The sequence below is a fragment of the Solanum tuberosum genome, unplaced genomic scaffold, assembly GCF_000226075.1.
Source record: "Solanum tuberosum cultivar DM 1-3 516 R44 unplaced genomic scaffold, SolTub_3.0 scf00535, whole genome shotgun sequence".
NCBI classification, from domain to species: domain Eukaryota; kingdom Viridiplantae; phylum Streptophyta; class Magnoliopsida; order Solanales; family Solanaceae; genus Solanum; species Solanum tuberosum.
In genome coordinates, this window is record NW_006239471.1 from 286,522 (window position 1) to 303,499 (window position 16,978).

Here is a 16,978-nt window from a genome sequence, read left to right on the forward strand (position 1 = left end):
AATTTTATGTGTTTGTATATCTGTATAAAATTTGAATTTGTATACAATTGAATCGAAATAAAACGTTTGTATATCAAATATTGTTCTCTCTCTCGCTTTATACAAACATAAATTATACATTGTATTTTGTATAATCTGTGTTTGTATAAAGCGAGAAAGAGAGAAAGGCAAAAGAGAACTGGACAAGAGAATATTTGTATTGTATAATTATAAGTGTATAAGACGAAGATATATGTATTTGCATGTGTATATACAATTTTCTCTCGCTTTATACAAACAGAAACACAATTTATACATTTCTGTTTGTATAAAGCAAGAGAGGCGAGCGACAGAGAGAGGGAGAGTGGTGAGCGAGAGTTTGAGGGAGAGAGGCGACTGGCAAACAGTTTGCTACAGGGCACAATTAAATCAAAGTGTGGTTATACCATTTAATTTGAATTAATAGTTTGCCATTATGTACAATTTTCCCGTTAAAAAATGGATCAGCGTATAAAAAAAAACCCAATACAACTATTATTAGAAACAACTGTTTTTACATATTTATTTCAAGTTTGATACAATATTCTAGCACTGTACCAATATTTTTTTTAATTTGTGTAATCATAAAAATGATACATACTGTATTTATCATTTTAATTTGGGATGATACAATATGTATTTGTGTATCTATTTTCAATTTCAAAGCTAATATCTGAATTTTTGCGCGAGAATGAGAAAAATAGGTGAGAGACTATTGTAATTTGAGAAAAAAAGAGAAGATTGTGTAAATGTGTATCTATGTATCTCAGTTTTAATTAAGATACAACATACTCAACTCTTTTCTCTATATCGATCATCTCTCTCCTCTATCTCTTTCGATTTTGCTCATCTTTCTCCTCTTTAAAACTGTTGCTATGAATCGTAAAACAAAAGTTTATGAGCAACTGACCCATCAAAAAATAGGCCTTTTGCAATTACAGAAGCCCAGCCCAAACTCCTCCACCGACCTTTTTTTCCTCTTTACATATATCCCAAAAGTACCCCTATTGCTTTGAGTCTCATCAGAAAAACACAAAACAAAACCCTAATCCGAAAAACGTTGTATATCTTTTTCTCTCTGTTTTAGCGGCTTATCGGAAAATAACAATGGCGGTAGAAGCTGCAAACCAACCAAAAATTCGATGGGGGGAGCTAGAAGATGATGCGGAGGACTTGGATTTCCTGTTACCGCCGAAGCAAGTAATTGGGCCAGACCGTAATGGATTGAAGAAAATCGTGGAATACAAGTTTAATGAGGAAGGTAACAAGGTGAAAATCACTACTACTACACGTATCTGTAAGCTTGCGAATGCAAGGCTTAGTAAAGGGGCTGTTGAGCGTCGTTCCTGGCCTAAGTTTGGTGATGCTGTTCATGAGGATGTTGGTGCTCGTCTTACCATGGTTTCTACTGAGGAGATTATTCTTGAGCGCCCTAGAGCTCCTGGTATGGATCTTTTCTTCTTGTTCTTGGTTGATCTGAATTGGGTTTTTGTCGATTTGTTTTTTTTCTTGATTTCGGTCGTGCTTTCTAATTCTGTTCTTATTGTCAATTGGGTCGTTTTTGTTTTGCCTTTTTGGTCGTGAATTCATGGTCTTTGTATTGCCTTCTCTGTCCTTTATTCTATATTTGTGTTTTTATAGTTGTGTCTTGTATACTTTTTTTTTATTGATGTAGCATTGTAATTAATGGTGGTTGTGGATTTATTTGTGATAAAATTGGTAGATGTCTGATCTCTGATCTGGAGTTTTGATTTTGATGTATTAGCAAGCCATGTGTATTGTGAATTTGGTTGGAGTTCCTTTTGCGTGCTGTTGCAGTTCGTAGTAATAAGGATTAAAAAGTGTAAGGAGAATTATAAAAAGAGGGAACTTTGGGTGAAAAAGTTAATAATTGTCTTAAAACAGAAAACCTTTTGGATGAAGTTCTTGTTCTCTTGAGTTGGATGAAGTTCTTGTTCTCTTGAGTTAGGTTAGAAAGAGAAAGCTGGGTTGCAGGGCTTTTAACTTTATTGTATGAAATGTCTAATAGATTAGTCCCATTCCTTGAACAAAGACAAAGATCATTGCTTTATTTTTTATTTTTTTTTCCTTCTGCCTACTTCTCTGGTCTCCTATGTGAGTATAAACATTGTTTGCTAAAGCCTAATACCAATTTGATCCAGCATCTCTTGGATTGCCTATTATATAGAGTAGTACAATTACACGTCGCATGTATAGATTCAAGTTCACACATTATTGGCTACTCAATCCAAGTAGTGAGGCAGGGAGTTTCCATTAAGTGTATGCATTTGTCATGATTATTTTTAGCTATGGTAATGTACTATACCTTTGATGAAGAAAAAGATTGGTTTTGCGAGTATTGAGAAGTGGGAAGATATACTCCCCCTTTCACTTTCACTTGTCCACTTTACTCGATGTAAATTTTCACTTTTACTTGTACACTTTAGCATATCAAGAGATTTTTTTTTGTGGTAATTAGATGCTGTATATGCGTGTAAGATTCAAGGACACCCATTCTCTGGCTTGAGCTTAATTTGAAGTTTACCTAACCCCTGTTATTGTGCTTGTGGATTCTTGTAAACAGGTTCGAAGCAGGACGAAGGTAAATCTGGTGGAGACTCTCTGAATCAAATTGCAAAAGCAGGGGCAGTTCTTATGGTGTGTAGGACCTGTGGCAAGAAAGGTGATCATTGGACATCAAAATGCCCCTTCAAGGATCTTGCACAGCCAAGTGAGACTTTCGTGGATAGGCCACCATCAAGGGGGGAAGCACCTGCTGCTGGGGCTGGTTCTCAAAAGAGTGCTTATGTTCCTCCGAGCATGAGAGGTGGTGCTGCAGAGAGAGGAAGTGGTGGGGGGACTGAGATGAGAAGAAGGAATGAAGAAAACTCTGTTAGGGTCACCAATCTTTCGGAGGACACTCGGGAGGCTGATTTGTTGGAGCTGTTCCGTCCATTTGGTCATGTCAGCAGAGTGTATGTTGCGATTGATCAAAAGACAGGAATGAGCAGAGGATTTGGTTTTGTCAACTTTGTCAACAGAGAAGATGCTGAGAGGGCCATAAACAAGCTCAATGGTTATGGTTATGACAACCTCATCCTTAGAGTTGAATGGGCTGCTCCTAGAGCTACTTAGTGTGTTCTTTCCTTGACAATACCATGTTTATTTTAAACCATTTTTTTTTCTTTTGCTACGCGTCTAGGGCCTTGCGCTCTCTTGAACACTGTTTTTATCTTAAGAAGTTATTGAATGAGGAAATATTGCCTAAGAAGAAGTTTTGGAATAATATAGTTTAGCCAGGTTTTTAACAATTTTCTCACAGCAGAACTCTGGAACTGTAATACTCTTCGATTGTAGAGGTCAGTAGTGTTTTTTTTAAACAATTTCAGTTAAGCCCTAGTACATTTGAAGGGCAGTGCATGTTGTCCTTGGTACATTGAGAGATGAAAGCAAGTGCAGTTTGGTAGATGTGTACAAGGGTCAATGTACTAGGAAGCCAGAACACTAGGGATTAACCAATAGACCGCACCTTTGGTGCTAACTAGTACTTGAAAGAAATTGTATGACTATATTACAAGAAGTGTTTTTCCGATTGGCTCAGTTGATTTGGAGAGTGGACATCTGTGTGGATGACCCAGGATCAATTCCCCTCAATGCCTTTGGAGTTGAGTCTGTCGAGGACTTACCTAGTGTAGTTTATATCCCCTATATGATTTGTAGGCTATCTTGACTTAAATACTAGGCACAGGTATAAATTGTTGAATTCTTCCCTAGCAGGTCACATTGAGATTGATCAATCTTTGATGTAATAAAATTAATTATTTAAAGAGGTTTTCTTTTCAATTATCCCCTTGATGTGTTTAGTTTGACCTATTCAGAAAGGAGAATAGATGTTATTCACAATTGAGTTGCTAAATGCACTTAATTACTCTTTAATTTTTTTTAATAAATGGGACGCTAGGCATGCTTCAAGATGAGATGACAGAACATTACTCCCCTCGATGTTCTCTCCAGGCGAAATTTGCCACGTTTACTGAGCGGTTGAATCACCTGCACGCAAGAGAACATTTTTTTGAATCCCTCGATGAAAATCTTGCCTTCACCACTATTGTCTTCAAATCTATCTCCTTTCCTGGTGCTCGATCATGTATCATTATTTTCTGGTAAATGATAAAAATTTATGCACGTTGAACCACTAGTTATTTACAATACATTGCTGAATTGTATTTGGATATTGCCTTTATCATTTTAATTTTAAGAGTTGCTGACAGACCCGTTTTATTAGACCATGAGGAATGTTCGGGCATCTAGTGTAGATACAATTAGCAATTTGCCTTGTAATGTTCTCGATGGAATTCTAGGGTGCTTGCCTTGGAAAGATGCAGTGAAGATCAGTATCTTGTCAATAGACTAGAGGTACAAATGGATAACACGTCAAGAACTTGGTTTTGATGATGAGTTTTTCAAGATGAAGAAGCCAAGAGAATCATTTACCAAGTTCTATTAGTCCATAAAGGACCAATACTGAAGTTTAGACTTTGTAGTTTTACGAGCTGTCCTGATATTGATCATTGGATGCACTTCTTGTCGAAGAAAAATGTCCAGGAATTCACCCTTCATGTAAGATTAGGAAATCATTTACCTCATCACCTTTTTGCATTCCGGCAACTAAGGTATTTGGAACTTCAAGATTGCTTGTTCCACCCTCCACACGGTTTCAAAGGGTTTAAGAAGCTTATTAGTCTCGATCTTCTGCATGTCACTTTTGTTTCATCAATATTTACAAATATCATCTCTAAAAGCCCGTTGCTTGAACGATTGAGGTTATGTTCCTGCACAAACTTTGACACCCTTGAAATTGATGCCGGTAATCTCAAATTCTTTGAGTTTATTGAAGAAACAAAATCCATTTTCTTCAAGAACGCTCCTATGCTTGAAAAAGTTACTTTGTTTTTCATCGGACAACGACTTTTGACTGATACATCTCCTTTTTGCTCCAATCTTACAAAGTTCTTTCATTACATGCCTTCATTGCTGGAACTGAATCTATGCGGTTCAATAGTAGAGGTAACGTACATTTGTGATTTTCTACCAATCATAACCAAATGATGAATCTGATTGGTATGTTAAAGTATTTTTTGACTTGCTTCTAGCAGGGGTGGCTCAATGCCTTTAAAAATGAGGCAACCGTCTTAGGCCCCCAAATTTGAGGGGCCCCATTTTTAATAATAATAATAAAATTATTATAAATATTTTTTAAACAAAAAAAAAATTATGTTTTGTCATTCTTTTAGTTCGTTTCGAAACATTAAAAAATGTTTCTTTCTTTTTTGTCAATTTTTAAATTTAGCTTCCACATGACATGTTTAAGATCACAAGAATTAAAAATATTTCGCATATATATATATATATATATATATTTGGCTTTGGATTTCAAAATAAAAGCTAGGCCTCCTATTTATATTTGGCTTTGGACCACTAATTTGCTTGAGCTACCACTGGCTTCTAGTACTTGATTGATGGATGGAGGTGAACCATTTTTCATGCATGTCTTTAAGCAACGTCGAGGAGGTTTCAGGTGTTGTTTACTTGATTAGAAGTTGTCCTAAATTACAAGATCTTACAATTGAATTTGTAAGCACTCTCTTGTTTTTTTTTTCCATTAATATGATTTCTTCTTCATCTGAACTCGCCTAATTAACTGTTCCTTGAAATTTCTTTTAGGACCCTGTGGCTGTGGAGGATATTGTTTAACATGTTGTAGAATTTCTATGATGCCAATCATTCTCATTAGGTGCTGAGAAGCTTCAAAGAGTTCATGTGAACTTGTTTATGGGTCTTGAGATGGAAATGGAATTTATGAAGTTCATTTTGGCCTCTGCACCTGTACTTAAGGAGGTTTTCATTTGGAATTTTGCGTGTCTCCTTCATCGTTCGGATAAACAAATGATGGATGAGATGAAAGAAATCTACAGAGCATCACCTAAAATTGAATTCATATTTGAATAAGTTGAGTTGGAAGATCGCGGTGAACCCAAGAAGTCATGGAAGTGCCATGGTTTTGCTTAAATAGTACTTGTGCTATAGTTTGTCTGTTATGACTTTTCAATCAAATTCAAGGCCAACAAGATGATGCTACGTGTCAAAATGATGTGGCAGCTCCGAGTCAAAATAAAAAAGAATCAAAAGTCACCAAGTGTTCAAAACGCGTGTCTTGACTGATTACAAGCAAAAGTTACAATATATAGAGAGATACATGCATCATAAACAACATTGTTTCTACAGAAAAAGAATGAAACAAATTTGGAACCATATTTACGCAATAAACATTGAATCATTCTTTTCTTACGAATAATATTAGTCAAATTGTTAGTTTTTTTTAGAGATCTAACTATATATGGTTCCTTTCATAAAAAGATAAGGCGGTGATTGTTATGGGTCGAACAAGACGGGTAGATCTAGCCTTTCCATAGATCTAGCCGATTTAGAGGTTGTGAATAATTGACAAACACATCCATCTAGATTTATGGGAAGTTTAGATTTTCCCATTCCTGTTGCTCTCATGACTATTACTTCCTTGTTATGAGATTTCCACTCCAGAACGTATTTGCATAAGAGGTTGTCATGAGATCTTTCATGCCATACTTAGATCCTATGTTGCTCGGAGTCAGGTGCAGATGTCCGATGCGGGGTGCGGATCTAGAGGTCGGGTCGGATTCTCTATGATCTAAACTTTAAGATTCGTGGATATAGATCCATGTATGGACGGGGGTGGGATTGAGCTAAAAATAATTCATGTACAGAAAACTCGAGGAGAAAATAAGGAAAGGGAGTGATAATAGAAATTTAAGCATACAAGGTACTCAGTTTTCTTCAATTTCACATTAGTTTTTGTTTAGAATTTCTCCCTCGAATTTGGTCAAAGTACCCCAAAGACGTACTAATCTCACATCTACTAACCCCACACCCCATCGTGTTGACATGGGTACAACACTAAAAGTGAAGGAATTCGAGCAACTTAGATTAGACCCTCTCATAAACAAATATTTGGAAGAAACAAATGATGCAACACTCATATCAAGCAAAAGTTAAAAATCTATTAACATGAAGAAAATTCATGATGACACAAAGAAAGAGCACTGAAATTAAAGTTGGGGTACGTTCTGATCTTTATCAGTTGACTCCAGTTATAAAATCAGTGACTTACAATTTAAGTGTTGCTCTGTCATCTCAATTTTCTGTTTTTTTTTTTCTTTATACATGTTCCCCTTTAAGTATAATCTTGACTTGTTAGCAAGCTATGTTTATTGTTATTAATATAATTTTTTTAACAATTTTTACAATATTTTAAATTGTTAATGTATATTATTATTTTTGTCCCAACTTATGTGACATAAATAGAATTTCAAAAATTAACTTAATTTTTTATATATCTTTTAAATATTTAAAGTTGTAAATTATTATAATTTATAGTAATTTTTATGTAGTTTTCAGATAATATATGTTAATTTTCATGTTTTAATTGATCTGTATTGATAGAATTTTATGAAAAACGACGGTATAGTTGGGCAATAAGGCCGGGTAATAAAAAAAAAATCTCAAGGAAATCAATAGATAAATAGAGTAACAGATTTACATTCTGATAATTGAATTATCACACATTAGTTACTCTAATCAACAAGACTCAAACAATTTATTTTTTGGTTAAACAAACAATATTACTCAAATGTGTACTTCAATTCACAGGCGTCCATAATTTAAAGACTTCGGGTGCATCAATACTATCTTAGCTTAAATATGAACTCTAAGCTAAATTTAAAATAAAAATAGTAAAAAAGGACGCTTCGGGTGCATCAATATTATCTTAGCTCAAATATGAGATCTAAGCTAAACTTAAAATAAAAACAAATATGAAATCTAAGCTAAACTTAAAATAAAAACAGTGAAAAAAGGTTTTATAACTGAATTTAAACCCGGATCTCATATGTGATTCTTTTGGCTTGTACCAATGGCACAAGGGCACTCATATACTCCTCATAAGTGCAGTGTTAATTATTTCATCCGTCTCTTTTTATATGTCACATTTTTACTTTGCACTTGCATTAAAAAATGATATAACTTTATCCTTCTACCCTTATTCATTGTTTTCTTAAGTCAACTTTACAATAAATGATGAATACATTTTCAAGATTAATTAACTAATCTATCAAAGGTATAATAGGCAAAATATGATAATTTATACGTAAGTTTATTAAATAACAAGTATTGTGATTCAACTATTATATGCTAGTTCCTATGATTTCTTAAGATAGATATATATAGGAATGACTCATTTGTCAATTATTTTTCATGATAAACTCAGCAATTGCCAGACAAGCATATGTTGATGAAACACACAGGTGAAAGCTGCTAACTGTGGCTTCTACATTCAGAGAAATACACCCCTATCTGTCCTGGATTTCGGGTAAAATCTTACTGCCTCCGGCTTTCGATCTCTCTGAGACTCTCAGTACTGGTAAACATCTTGTATAATCTTTGATTATTTGCTCTCAAATTGTACTTCTTTGTTGAATAATCAACTTATCATCAACCCATCAGGTTAGGTTTTCTTTGGGATTTAACCGACTAATTCACTAATACCATAAGTTGTCCAAATCATCTTGTGTTTTGACGCCTCTGGAATTTGAACCTTAGATATCGTGATTTTCAACCCATCAACTAGCCAGAAATGGTGTGGTAATATCACCGGAAGATTAATTCGTGATTCTTTTTTTAACCGGAGAAATCACTTGGTGGATAATGGATTCATGATTCTCCACTTAAATATTAGGTTAGGGTTCGAACCTATTGCATGTAAGAACTAGGGATGGATATTGGTAAAAGGACTGCAAGTAACTAATTAGGACATGCTACAAAAGAATTGGATTGGTAATATTTGGTTATATAACGTTTAACGAAGTCAATCAGAAAACAATTTAAACATTTGGTTTCCACATGTATTAATTGTTAATGACATGGATGAGCCTTTTTTCAAACATAAATGTCATAGATGATCCTTTTCTCAAAGCTAGATGGTATATTTGAGCCTTTTTCCCTTTATTTAAAAATATATAAATGGGCAAGTTAGGCATACTTCAAGAGCTTAAAGTAAGATGAGAGGAGGAAACATTACTTTGTGAATCTTAATCTCACACTACTTCGGTGCCCTGGATGTTCTCTCTTTGACATGCTCCTGTTTTTATGTCTTAAGGAGTTATAACTCATTGTGGTTGCTCTTCTGAGTCTCTTTTATCTACTAAAACTCCATCATTGGATAGAGTATATAATTACACTATTGTCTTCAATCTATGTTCTTTCCCGTGCTCAATCATGTATCATTCTCTAATGACGTTGAACCACTAGTTATTTTCTATACATTACTGAAATGTATTTGGATATTGCCTTCATCCCTGATTTTAATTTTCAGAATTGCTGACAAACTTGTTTTGTTAGACCATGAGGAATGCTTGGACATCTGATGTAGATACAATTAGCAATTTGCCTTGTAATGTTCTCGATGGAATACTTGGGTGCTTGCCTTGGAAAGATGCAGTGAAGACCAGTATCTTGTCAAAAGACTGGAGGTACAAATGGGTAACACGTCAAGAACTTGATTTTAACGATGAGTTTTTCAAGTCTTTCAAACAAGATGAAGAAGCCAAGAGAATCATTTACCAAGTCCTATTAGTCCATCAAGGACCAATACTGAAGTTTAGACTCTGTAGGATTACGAGTTGTCCTGATATTGATCATTGGATGCACTTCTTGTCAAAGAAAAATGTCCAGGAATTCACCCTTCATGTAAGCTTAGGAAACAAATATCATTCACCTCATCATCTCTTTACATTCCAGCAACTAAGGTTTTTGGAACTTCAAGATTGCTTGTTCCACCCTCCACTCGGTTTCAAAGGGTTTGAGAAGCTTATTAATCTCGATCTTGTGCGTGTCACTTTTGATCCATCAATATTTACTAATCTCATCTCTAAAAGCCCGTTGCTTGAACGATTGAGGTTGCGTTGCTGCACAAACCTTGACATCCTTGAAATTGATGCCGCTAATCTCAAATTCTATGAGTTTATTGGAAAAACAAAATCCATTTCCTTCAGGAACGCTCCTATGCTTGAAAAAGTTACTGTGGCGATCCTTGGACGGCGACTTTTGACTGATACATCTCCTGTTTGCTCTAATTTCCCAAAGTTCTTCTATTACATGCCTTCACTGCTGGAACTGGAAATATGCGGTACAATATTAGAGGTAAGGTACATTTGTGATATTACTATCATAACTAAATGATGAATCTGATTGGTGTTTTAAAGTAATTTTTAACTTTCTTGTAGTACTTGATCAAGGGAGGTTTACCAGAGAGTCCCCCAACTGCTCTGAACAATATCAAATCTCTCACTATTTCGTCCATGTCTTTAAGAAACGCCCAGGTGGTTTCAAGTGCAGTTTACTTGATTTCAAGCTGTCCTAAATTACAAGATCTTACACTTGAATTTGTAAGCACTCTCTTGGTTTTTTTTTCATTAAGGGGATTGAATATGGTTTCTTATTCATCTGAACTCGCCTAACTAACCGGTCCTCAAATATTCTTTAGTACCAAGTGTGGGCGGGGGATATTGTTGAAGCTGTTGTACAGTTGCTACGAGCCCAATCATCCTCAAGCGGTGTTGTGAAGCTTCAAAAGGTCCAAGTGAACATGTTTACTGGTCTTGAGATGGAAATGGAGTTTATGAAGTTTATATTGGCATCTGCACCTGTACTTGAGGAGATCTTCATTTGGAATTGTACGCGTTGCCTTTTTCGTTCGTGTAAACAAATGATCGATGAGATGAAAGAATTCCGCAGAGCATCACCCAATGTTGAATTCACATTTGAAGAAATCGATATGGAAGGTGGATATGAACATGAAGAAGTCATGGAAGTGCCATGATTTTGCTAACATATTTTGTTTTGTAGCGCTTAGTTTGCCTGTTATGCCCTGTCTTGTCTGTCTAATATTATGCAGTATGTATATATGTGCTTGGCTAAGTAAGTTTTAACAGTTTGATGAACTATGACTCTACTTGTAATGGTCACTGTATTACCATGTTATTTTTATTTTGGCCCCCGTGTTATACAATTATGCATATTTAATCTTTAATTAACTTAAATGTGTAGTTTTTGTCTATAAAACTGAATAAATGGGGTAACCTTTTGTCTAAATAAGGAGTAATAAAAAAACGTTTTCAAAGTGGATACATGAAACTTGGAGGTTCGAATAGGGATAATCGGATCAGTTTGCTAACATCAAGGACAATTTTGTCCTATTTTTAATAGTTCAAGGGTATTTTTGGGACCAAAATTAAACGAAGGATATCTTTGTTTCATTTCAATAGTTCAGGATTCTTTTTTGGCCATTGTTTTTTTTTTTTTTTTGATTTTATGATAATTTTGTTTAGCACTTAACTTCAGTATACACATAAAGTTAAAGGCATAATACATCAATATAACCTTTAACTTGATCTCATTTTATGTTTATGCCCTCAAACTTTGGGTGTAACTTGTATAAAATTGAACAAATAGACACACACGTCCTATGTGACATCCTACGTGATGTCCTACATGTATTATGACACATAAAACTCATGTCATGATTCAACTATAATAAACTGAATTGCTGATGATTCAGCCCAATTGCACACAAAGGAAAATGGTTTAACATTCGTGATTTGTCTTATATATGCCTTTCCTCAATTGACGCACCCAACGTTATCTTTTATCTTAAGTATACCCCTAAACTATTTAAAAGTTCGTTTCTATTGAATAAATATTTCTTTTGCAAGTACACGTTCTTTTTGAAGAAACACTTCAATTCTTTATCAAAAAATTAAGAATGTGAAACCTTCTTGTTATATTGTTTGATCTTAAACATGTAATAGAAGTGCTTTTCATACATTTTGCCATAAGGTTATATTTATATTTGAAAAATGTTATAAAATACTACATACATGTTAGAATATTTAGTTCGGTTCGGATTTTTTTTGATTTTCTTTTATAAATTAAAAGGGCCATTCCAATTGTTCAGGATGGTTACACACTTAAATAAAAATTCACTATTTTATTGAAAAATGATATAAATCGATTCGGTACGGTTAGGTTCAATCGGTTCAGTCAGTTTTTCATATTCTTTTGACACCCTACATGAGTTATAAACTCAAATGCCTAATTAACACTAGATAGAATTAGTCCGTGCAAGCACGGGCCTAGGGGTGTGCAAAAATTGAACCGAAAAAATGTTATTGGTTTATTGTTATTGGGTTAACAGTTATTTAATGGTTTTATAAAAAAAATTATTGGGTTATTGGTTCGATATTGATTTTTTAATATTAGGTTATTGGATTAACCGATAACCCATTAATAATATAATAATTTACTATTTTAATTTTTAATCACAGATAAATATCAAACAAAAAATATTAATATAATCACTGTATTAGACTATAACTATAACCCTACACAGTTAACACTACTTAATTCTACTCTATGCATTTACCCTTTAGGTTTTAGCATTACTTTAGTCTTTAGGTTCACAATGTCAAAACCTAAAGAACTAAAAACAACGTTGGGCTAGCGTTTGCAACGACAACGGCGACAAGGATTAGGCAACGACTAGGGTGGTGAATTGCGAGTATTTTGCTATAGTACTTTTACTACACTAATCATAATTTTTGTATTCACTGAGTAATTTGATTTCTCTCTTTTTTATTTCGTGTCAAATTGTTGGACAAGTTATATATTTGTTTTGAAAGCATTTTCTTACTAGTTAAATCGAAATCGAACCGTTAAAGACCAAAAATCGATGACAAATATATATATCTTATTATTTTGGTTGTCGGTTTAGCATAATTAAAAAATCAAAAATTAATAAATCGAATCGATAATACTTAAAACTGAACCGAATCGACCGATACATACACCCCTACACGGGCCAACTTGCACGGGCCAACACATGTTGTTCTAGCGAAATTCGTTTCAACAGATGTAATGACATTCTATTGTAGTGAAATTTGTTTCAAAAGACACAATAAATGAAATAAAAAGGGAAAATATGTAAAAAAAATTCCTGAATTTGGTCGAATAACTTACTTTAATACTTAAATTATACGGGCGTTTAAATACGCCCTTAACATCTTTGAAGTGATTTTAATTTCCACCCTGAGACTATAACACCACTCTCACCCGCTACATCATAGCCACGTAAGCGCCACATCATAACCATGTAGGCACCATGTCATTAATTTTTATTTCTTTTTTACTTATTCACTATTTTTTCTTAAACACTTTTCTTTCTTCTTCCTTGTTGTTCACCATTATTCCAACCTTCCATACTTTCTTTTCTTCTTCTTCACTATTCAACAATTTTTAAGTCACTTTAAAGAAGAAAATTCACTAATATTCACATTATCTTCTTTGAATCCTTCCAACGAATTTACCCACTTGGAGAATGAATTTTTTTGAAAGCCAATATTTTTTTGACAACTCAAATAAGAAATGAAGATTGCATAAGAAAGTTAGTCCAAAAAAATATAAATTTTATGAGAAGTGTTTGAATGGATCTAGAAATTAAAATGGGTCACTCAAAATTTAAGAAAGTTTACATTTGCCAAATCAACACCAATAATATAGAGTGAAATCGACGTCAATAAAATGACATTGGTGTTGAATTTTACGAATTAATAAAAGACTAGTGAAATGAAAATAGTGGATAGAGGTGGGGATGAAGATGGAGGAGGAGATGTTTCAATGGAGAAAGATGTGTATTGAGGAAAACAACAAAATGAAAAGAAAAAAAAAATTAAAAAAATTAAAAAGAGGACCCACTAATTTCATTTACCTCTTATTAAGAAAATTTACATATTTTAAAGATTTAATATATATAAAAAGCTATTTAAATAATTTGTTATATATAGGCCAATAAAAAAGGCCATGTGTAGGGCTTTAAAAATTCAGCTTTTTTTCTATGTTTTCACGCACTTTCAGGAGAGTGCACTCACTCTCTCTGTCACATCATCCCTTAGGGGGTGTTTTAATCACTTCAAAGATGTTTATGGGGTATTTAAACACCCGTGTAGTTTAAGTACTAAAGTAAATTTTCGTGCCAAGTTCAGGGTGGGTTTTTATGTATTTTCCCAAATAAAAATGATAAGTTAAAGAGTTTTTCATAAAACATGGGCCATAATCTTGATTAATTTCTTCACATAAACTGCAAGCATTGTTTATCCTATCAGATTTATAAAATTTGTAAACAAAACGATAATGAAAAAAAAATAAGAAGATTTTTCTAAATTTGAAAGAATTGCAAACCTCAAAATTTATGAGATCAAACTGAGAAAGAGCGTGTGAAACAAAAAAAATATTACTAGAAAAAATAAGAGAAAAGAAAAAGGCATCTAATATGAGTAGAGGTGTGCACTATTTGGATTAAACCGAAAAATCAAACCAAATCAAACCGAATTCTAATTTGGATTGGTTTTTTGGATTTTTGGTTTGGTTTTGGATTTATAAGTTACTTTGTTTGGTTTTTTTTGGTTTGGTTTCGGATTTAAAAAAATGAAAACCGAAAAAAACCGAATTATATATATATATATATATATAAATAGATTAATAATTACACATATAATATTTAGGTTTACTATGTAGGCCGTAGGGTACTAATAATTCAGTATTGTTGTAATATTTAGGCCCATATCAAATTACTGCCATCCTATTTCACTAAATTTTAGGCATTAGGTTTTACATTATAACTATAAATATCACATATTACTTGCACTTTCATGACAAAAAAATTAGCAGAACTAGAATTAGTACTTTTCCTTATATGATTTTTTTTTTTTTTAAGCATGCAAATATAACTTTGATTATGTTATTAATTAGTTATGAAATAAGTTATAACCGAATAGCCAAACCGAAAAAAACCAAACCGAAAAGAGAAAAATCGAACCGAACCAATTTTTTTTTGGTTCGAATTGGGTTATACTTTTTCAAACCGAAAACCGAATAACACAAAATCGAACCGAAAAACCGAATGCACACCCCTAAATATGAGGACTGAGGTGGCTATAGTCAATAAAGCCACGTAGTTAAATGTATTGGCAATTGAAGGAAAAACACACGTAATATTAAGAAGCTTAGAACTTAAATGACAAATATACCCACAATTTGAAATTTAATGACAAAAAACAAACATTAGGGTTATTTTTGTACAAATGAGAAAATATAAATGAATTTCAACCTCTCTGTCCTGCATTTCGGGTAAAATTTACTGTCTCCGGCATTCGATCTCTCTGAGACTCTCACTACTGGTAAGTAAGCATCTTCTATAATCTTTGATTATTTGCTCACAAATTTTAGTTATTTGTTGAATAATCAAACTCATTATGAACCCATCAAGCTAGGTTTTTTTTTTGTTTTTTTTTATCGATAATCATAACTGACTAATTCACCAGTACCATGGGTTGTCCAAATCATCTTGTGTTTTGACGCCGCTGGAATTTGAATCTTATATGTCGTGATTTTCAACCCACTTTATTGAAATGGTGTGGTAATATCACCAGAAGATTAATTCCTGAACCGGAGAAATCACGAGTACTTGGTGGATAATGGACTCCGTTCAGTTCGCGAATTTCGATCCGATTTCAGCAAAATGAAATTTACTTAGAGGTCAACTGTGAGTTCTCTATGCTATGTCTGTTTTATCTACTAAAACTGCATCATTGGATAGAGTATATAATTATTACTATCTTGGGAAGTTATAACTATGGGACTTATTTGTGAACTGTGAGTTCAATTGGAAAGAAAAGTAAAGTGACCGCTTTTAAATCAAGCTCAAATATTGAGGAACCTTGGCTAATGCGAGGAGGAAAATCCATATATAAGTTTTCAATAGATTAGATGGGCGGAATATCCTGAAGAGTAATGAAACCTTTGTAGGAGCTTTATTGATACTAGTTGTGTTTTATTTCGCTGTCATCCCATGTTTATTGAAGGGGATTCAACTAAATACCATTTTGCCAAAAGATTGTATTGTGTATGTAGGTTAAATATTATTTTATGTGTACATATATACTTGTTGAATCCTCTGCATACAAGAGAACATTTTTTTGAATCCCTTGATGAAAATCTTGCTTTTACCACTGGTCTTCAAATAATTATTTTCTTTCTATGATATTGATAAATGATAAAATTTGATGCAGTTGCAGACGTTGAACCACTAGTTATTTTCAATACATTACTGAAATGTATTTGGATATTGCCTTTATCGCTGATTTTAATTTTCAGAGTTGTTGACAAACTTGTTTGGTTAGACCATGAGGAATGCTTCGACATCTGGTGTAGATACAATTAGCAATTTGCCTTGTAATGTTCTCGATGGAATACTTGGGTGCTTGCCTTGGAAAGATGCAGTGAAGACCAGTATCTTGTCAAAAGACTGGAGGTACAAATGGGTAACACGTCAAGAACTTGATTTTAATGATGAGTTTTTCAAGTCTTTCAAACAAGATGAAGAAGCCAAGAGAATCATTTACCAAGTCCTATTAGTCCATAAAGGACCAATACTGAAGTTTAGACTCTGTAGGATTACGAGTTGTACTGATATTGATCATTGGATGCACTTCTTATCGAAGAAAAATGTTCAGGAATTCACCCTTCATGTAAGCTTAGGAAACAAATATCATTCACCTCATCATCCTTTTACATTCCAGCAACTAAGGTTTTTGGAACTTCAAGATTGCTTGTTCCACCCTCCACTCGGTTTCAAAGGGTTTGAGAAGCTTATTAATCTCGATCTTATGGATGTCACTTTTGATCCATCAATATTAACAAATCTCATCTCTAAAAGCCCGTTGCTTGAACGGTTGCGGTTGCGTTCCATCACAAG

At 33.6% G+C, this 16,978-nt stretch overlaps 2 protein-coding genes across 6 annotated transcripts in view; both read left to right on the top strand.

The window, feature by feature from the left end:
• The first annotated feature begins 1,024 nt into the window (after window positions 1-1,024).
• Window positions 1,025-3,332, top strand: LOC102606183 (eukaryotic translation initiation factor 3 subunit G-like). The gene is made up of 2 exons (XM_006365326.2): window positions 1,025-1,462; window positions 2,603-3,332. Exons 1-2 carry the CDS (start codon window positions 1,126-1,128, stop codon window positions 3,151-3,153), a joined length of 888 nt encoding a protein of 295 aa, XP_006365388.1. The 5' UTR covers window positions 1,025-1,125; the 3' UTR covers window positions 3,154-3,332.
• A 5,020-nt stretch (window positions 3,333-8,352) lies between these two features.
• The window catches only part of LOC102578192 (F-box/FBD/LRR-repeat protein At1g13570-like), a 9,720-nt gene continuing 1,094 nt past the window's right edge, over window positions 8,353-16,978 (top strand). Inside the window, exons 1-4 of one of the 5 annotated variants that reach the window (XM_006365327.2) lie at window positions 8,353-8,533; window positions 9,485-10,311; window positions 10,395-10,556; window positions 10,655-10,666. In XM_006365327.2, coding sequence (XP_006365389.1) covers window positions 9,514-10,311; window positions 10,395-10,556; window positions 10,655-10,666 — 972 coding nt within the window. In that variant the 5' untranslated portion in view covers window positions 8,353-8,533; window positions 9,485-9,513. Of the gene's footprint in view, window positions 8,534-9,484; window positions 10,312-10,394; window positions 10,557-10,654; window positions 11,179-16,978 lie in introns of those variants that run through there. The other 4 variants (XM_015304417.1, XM_006365328.2, XM_015304418.1 and 1 more) reach the window with 4 other exon arrangements.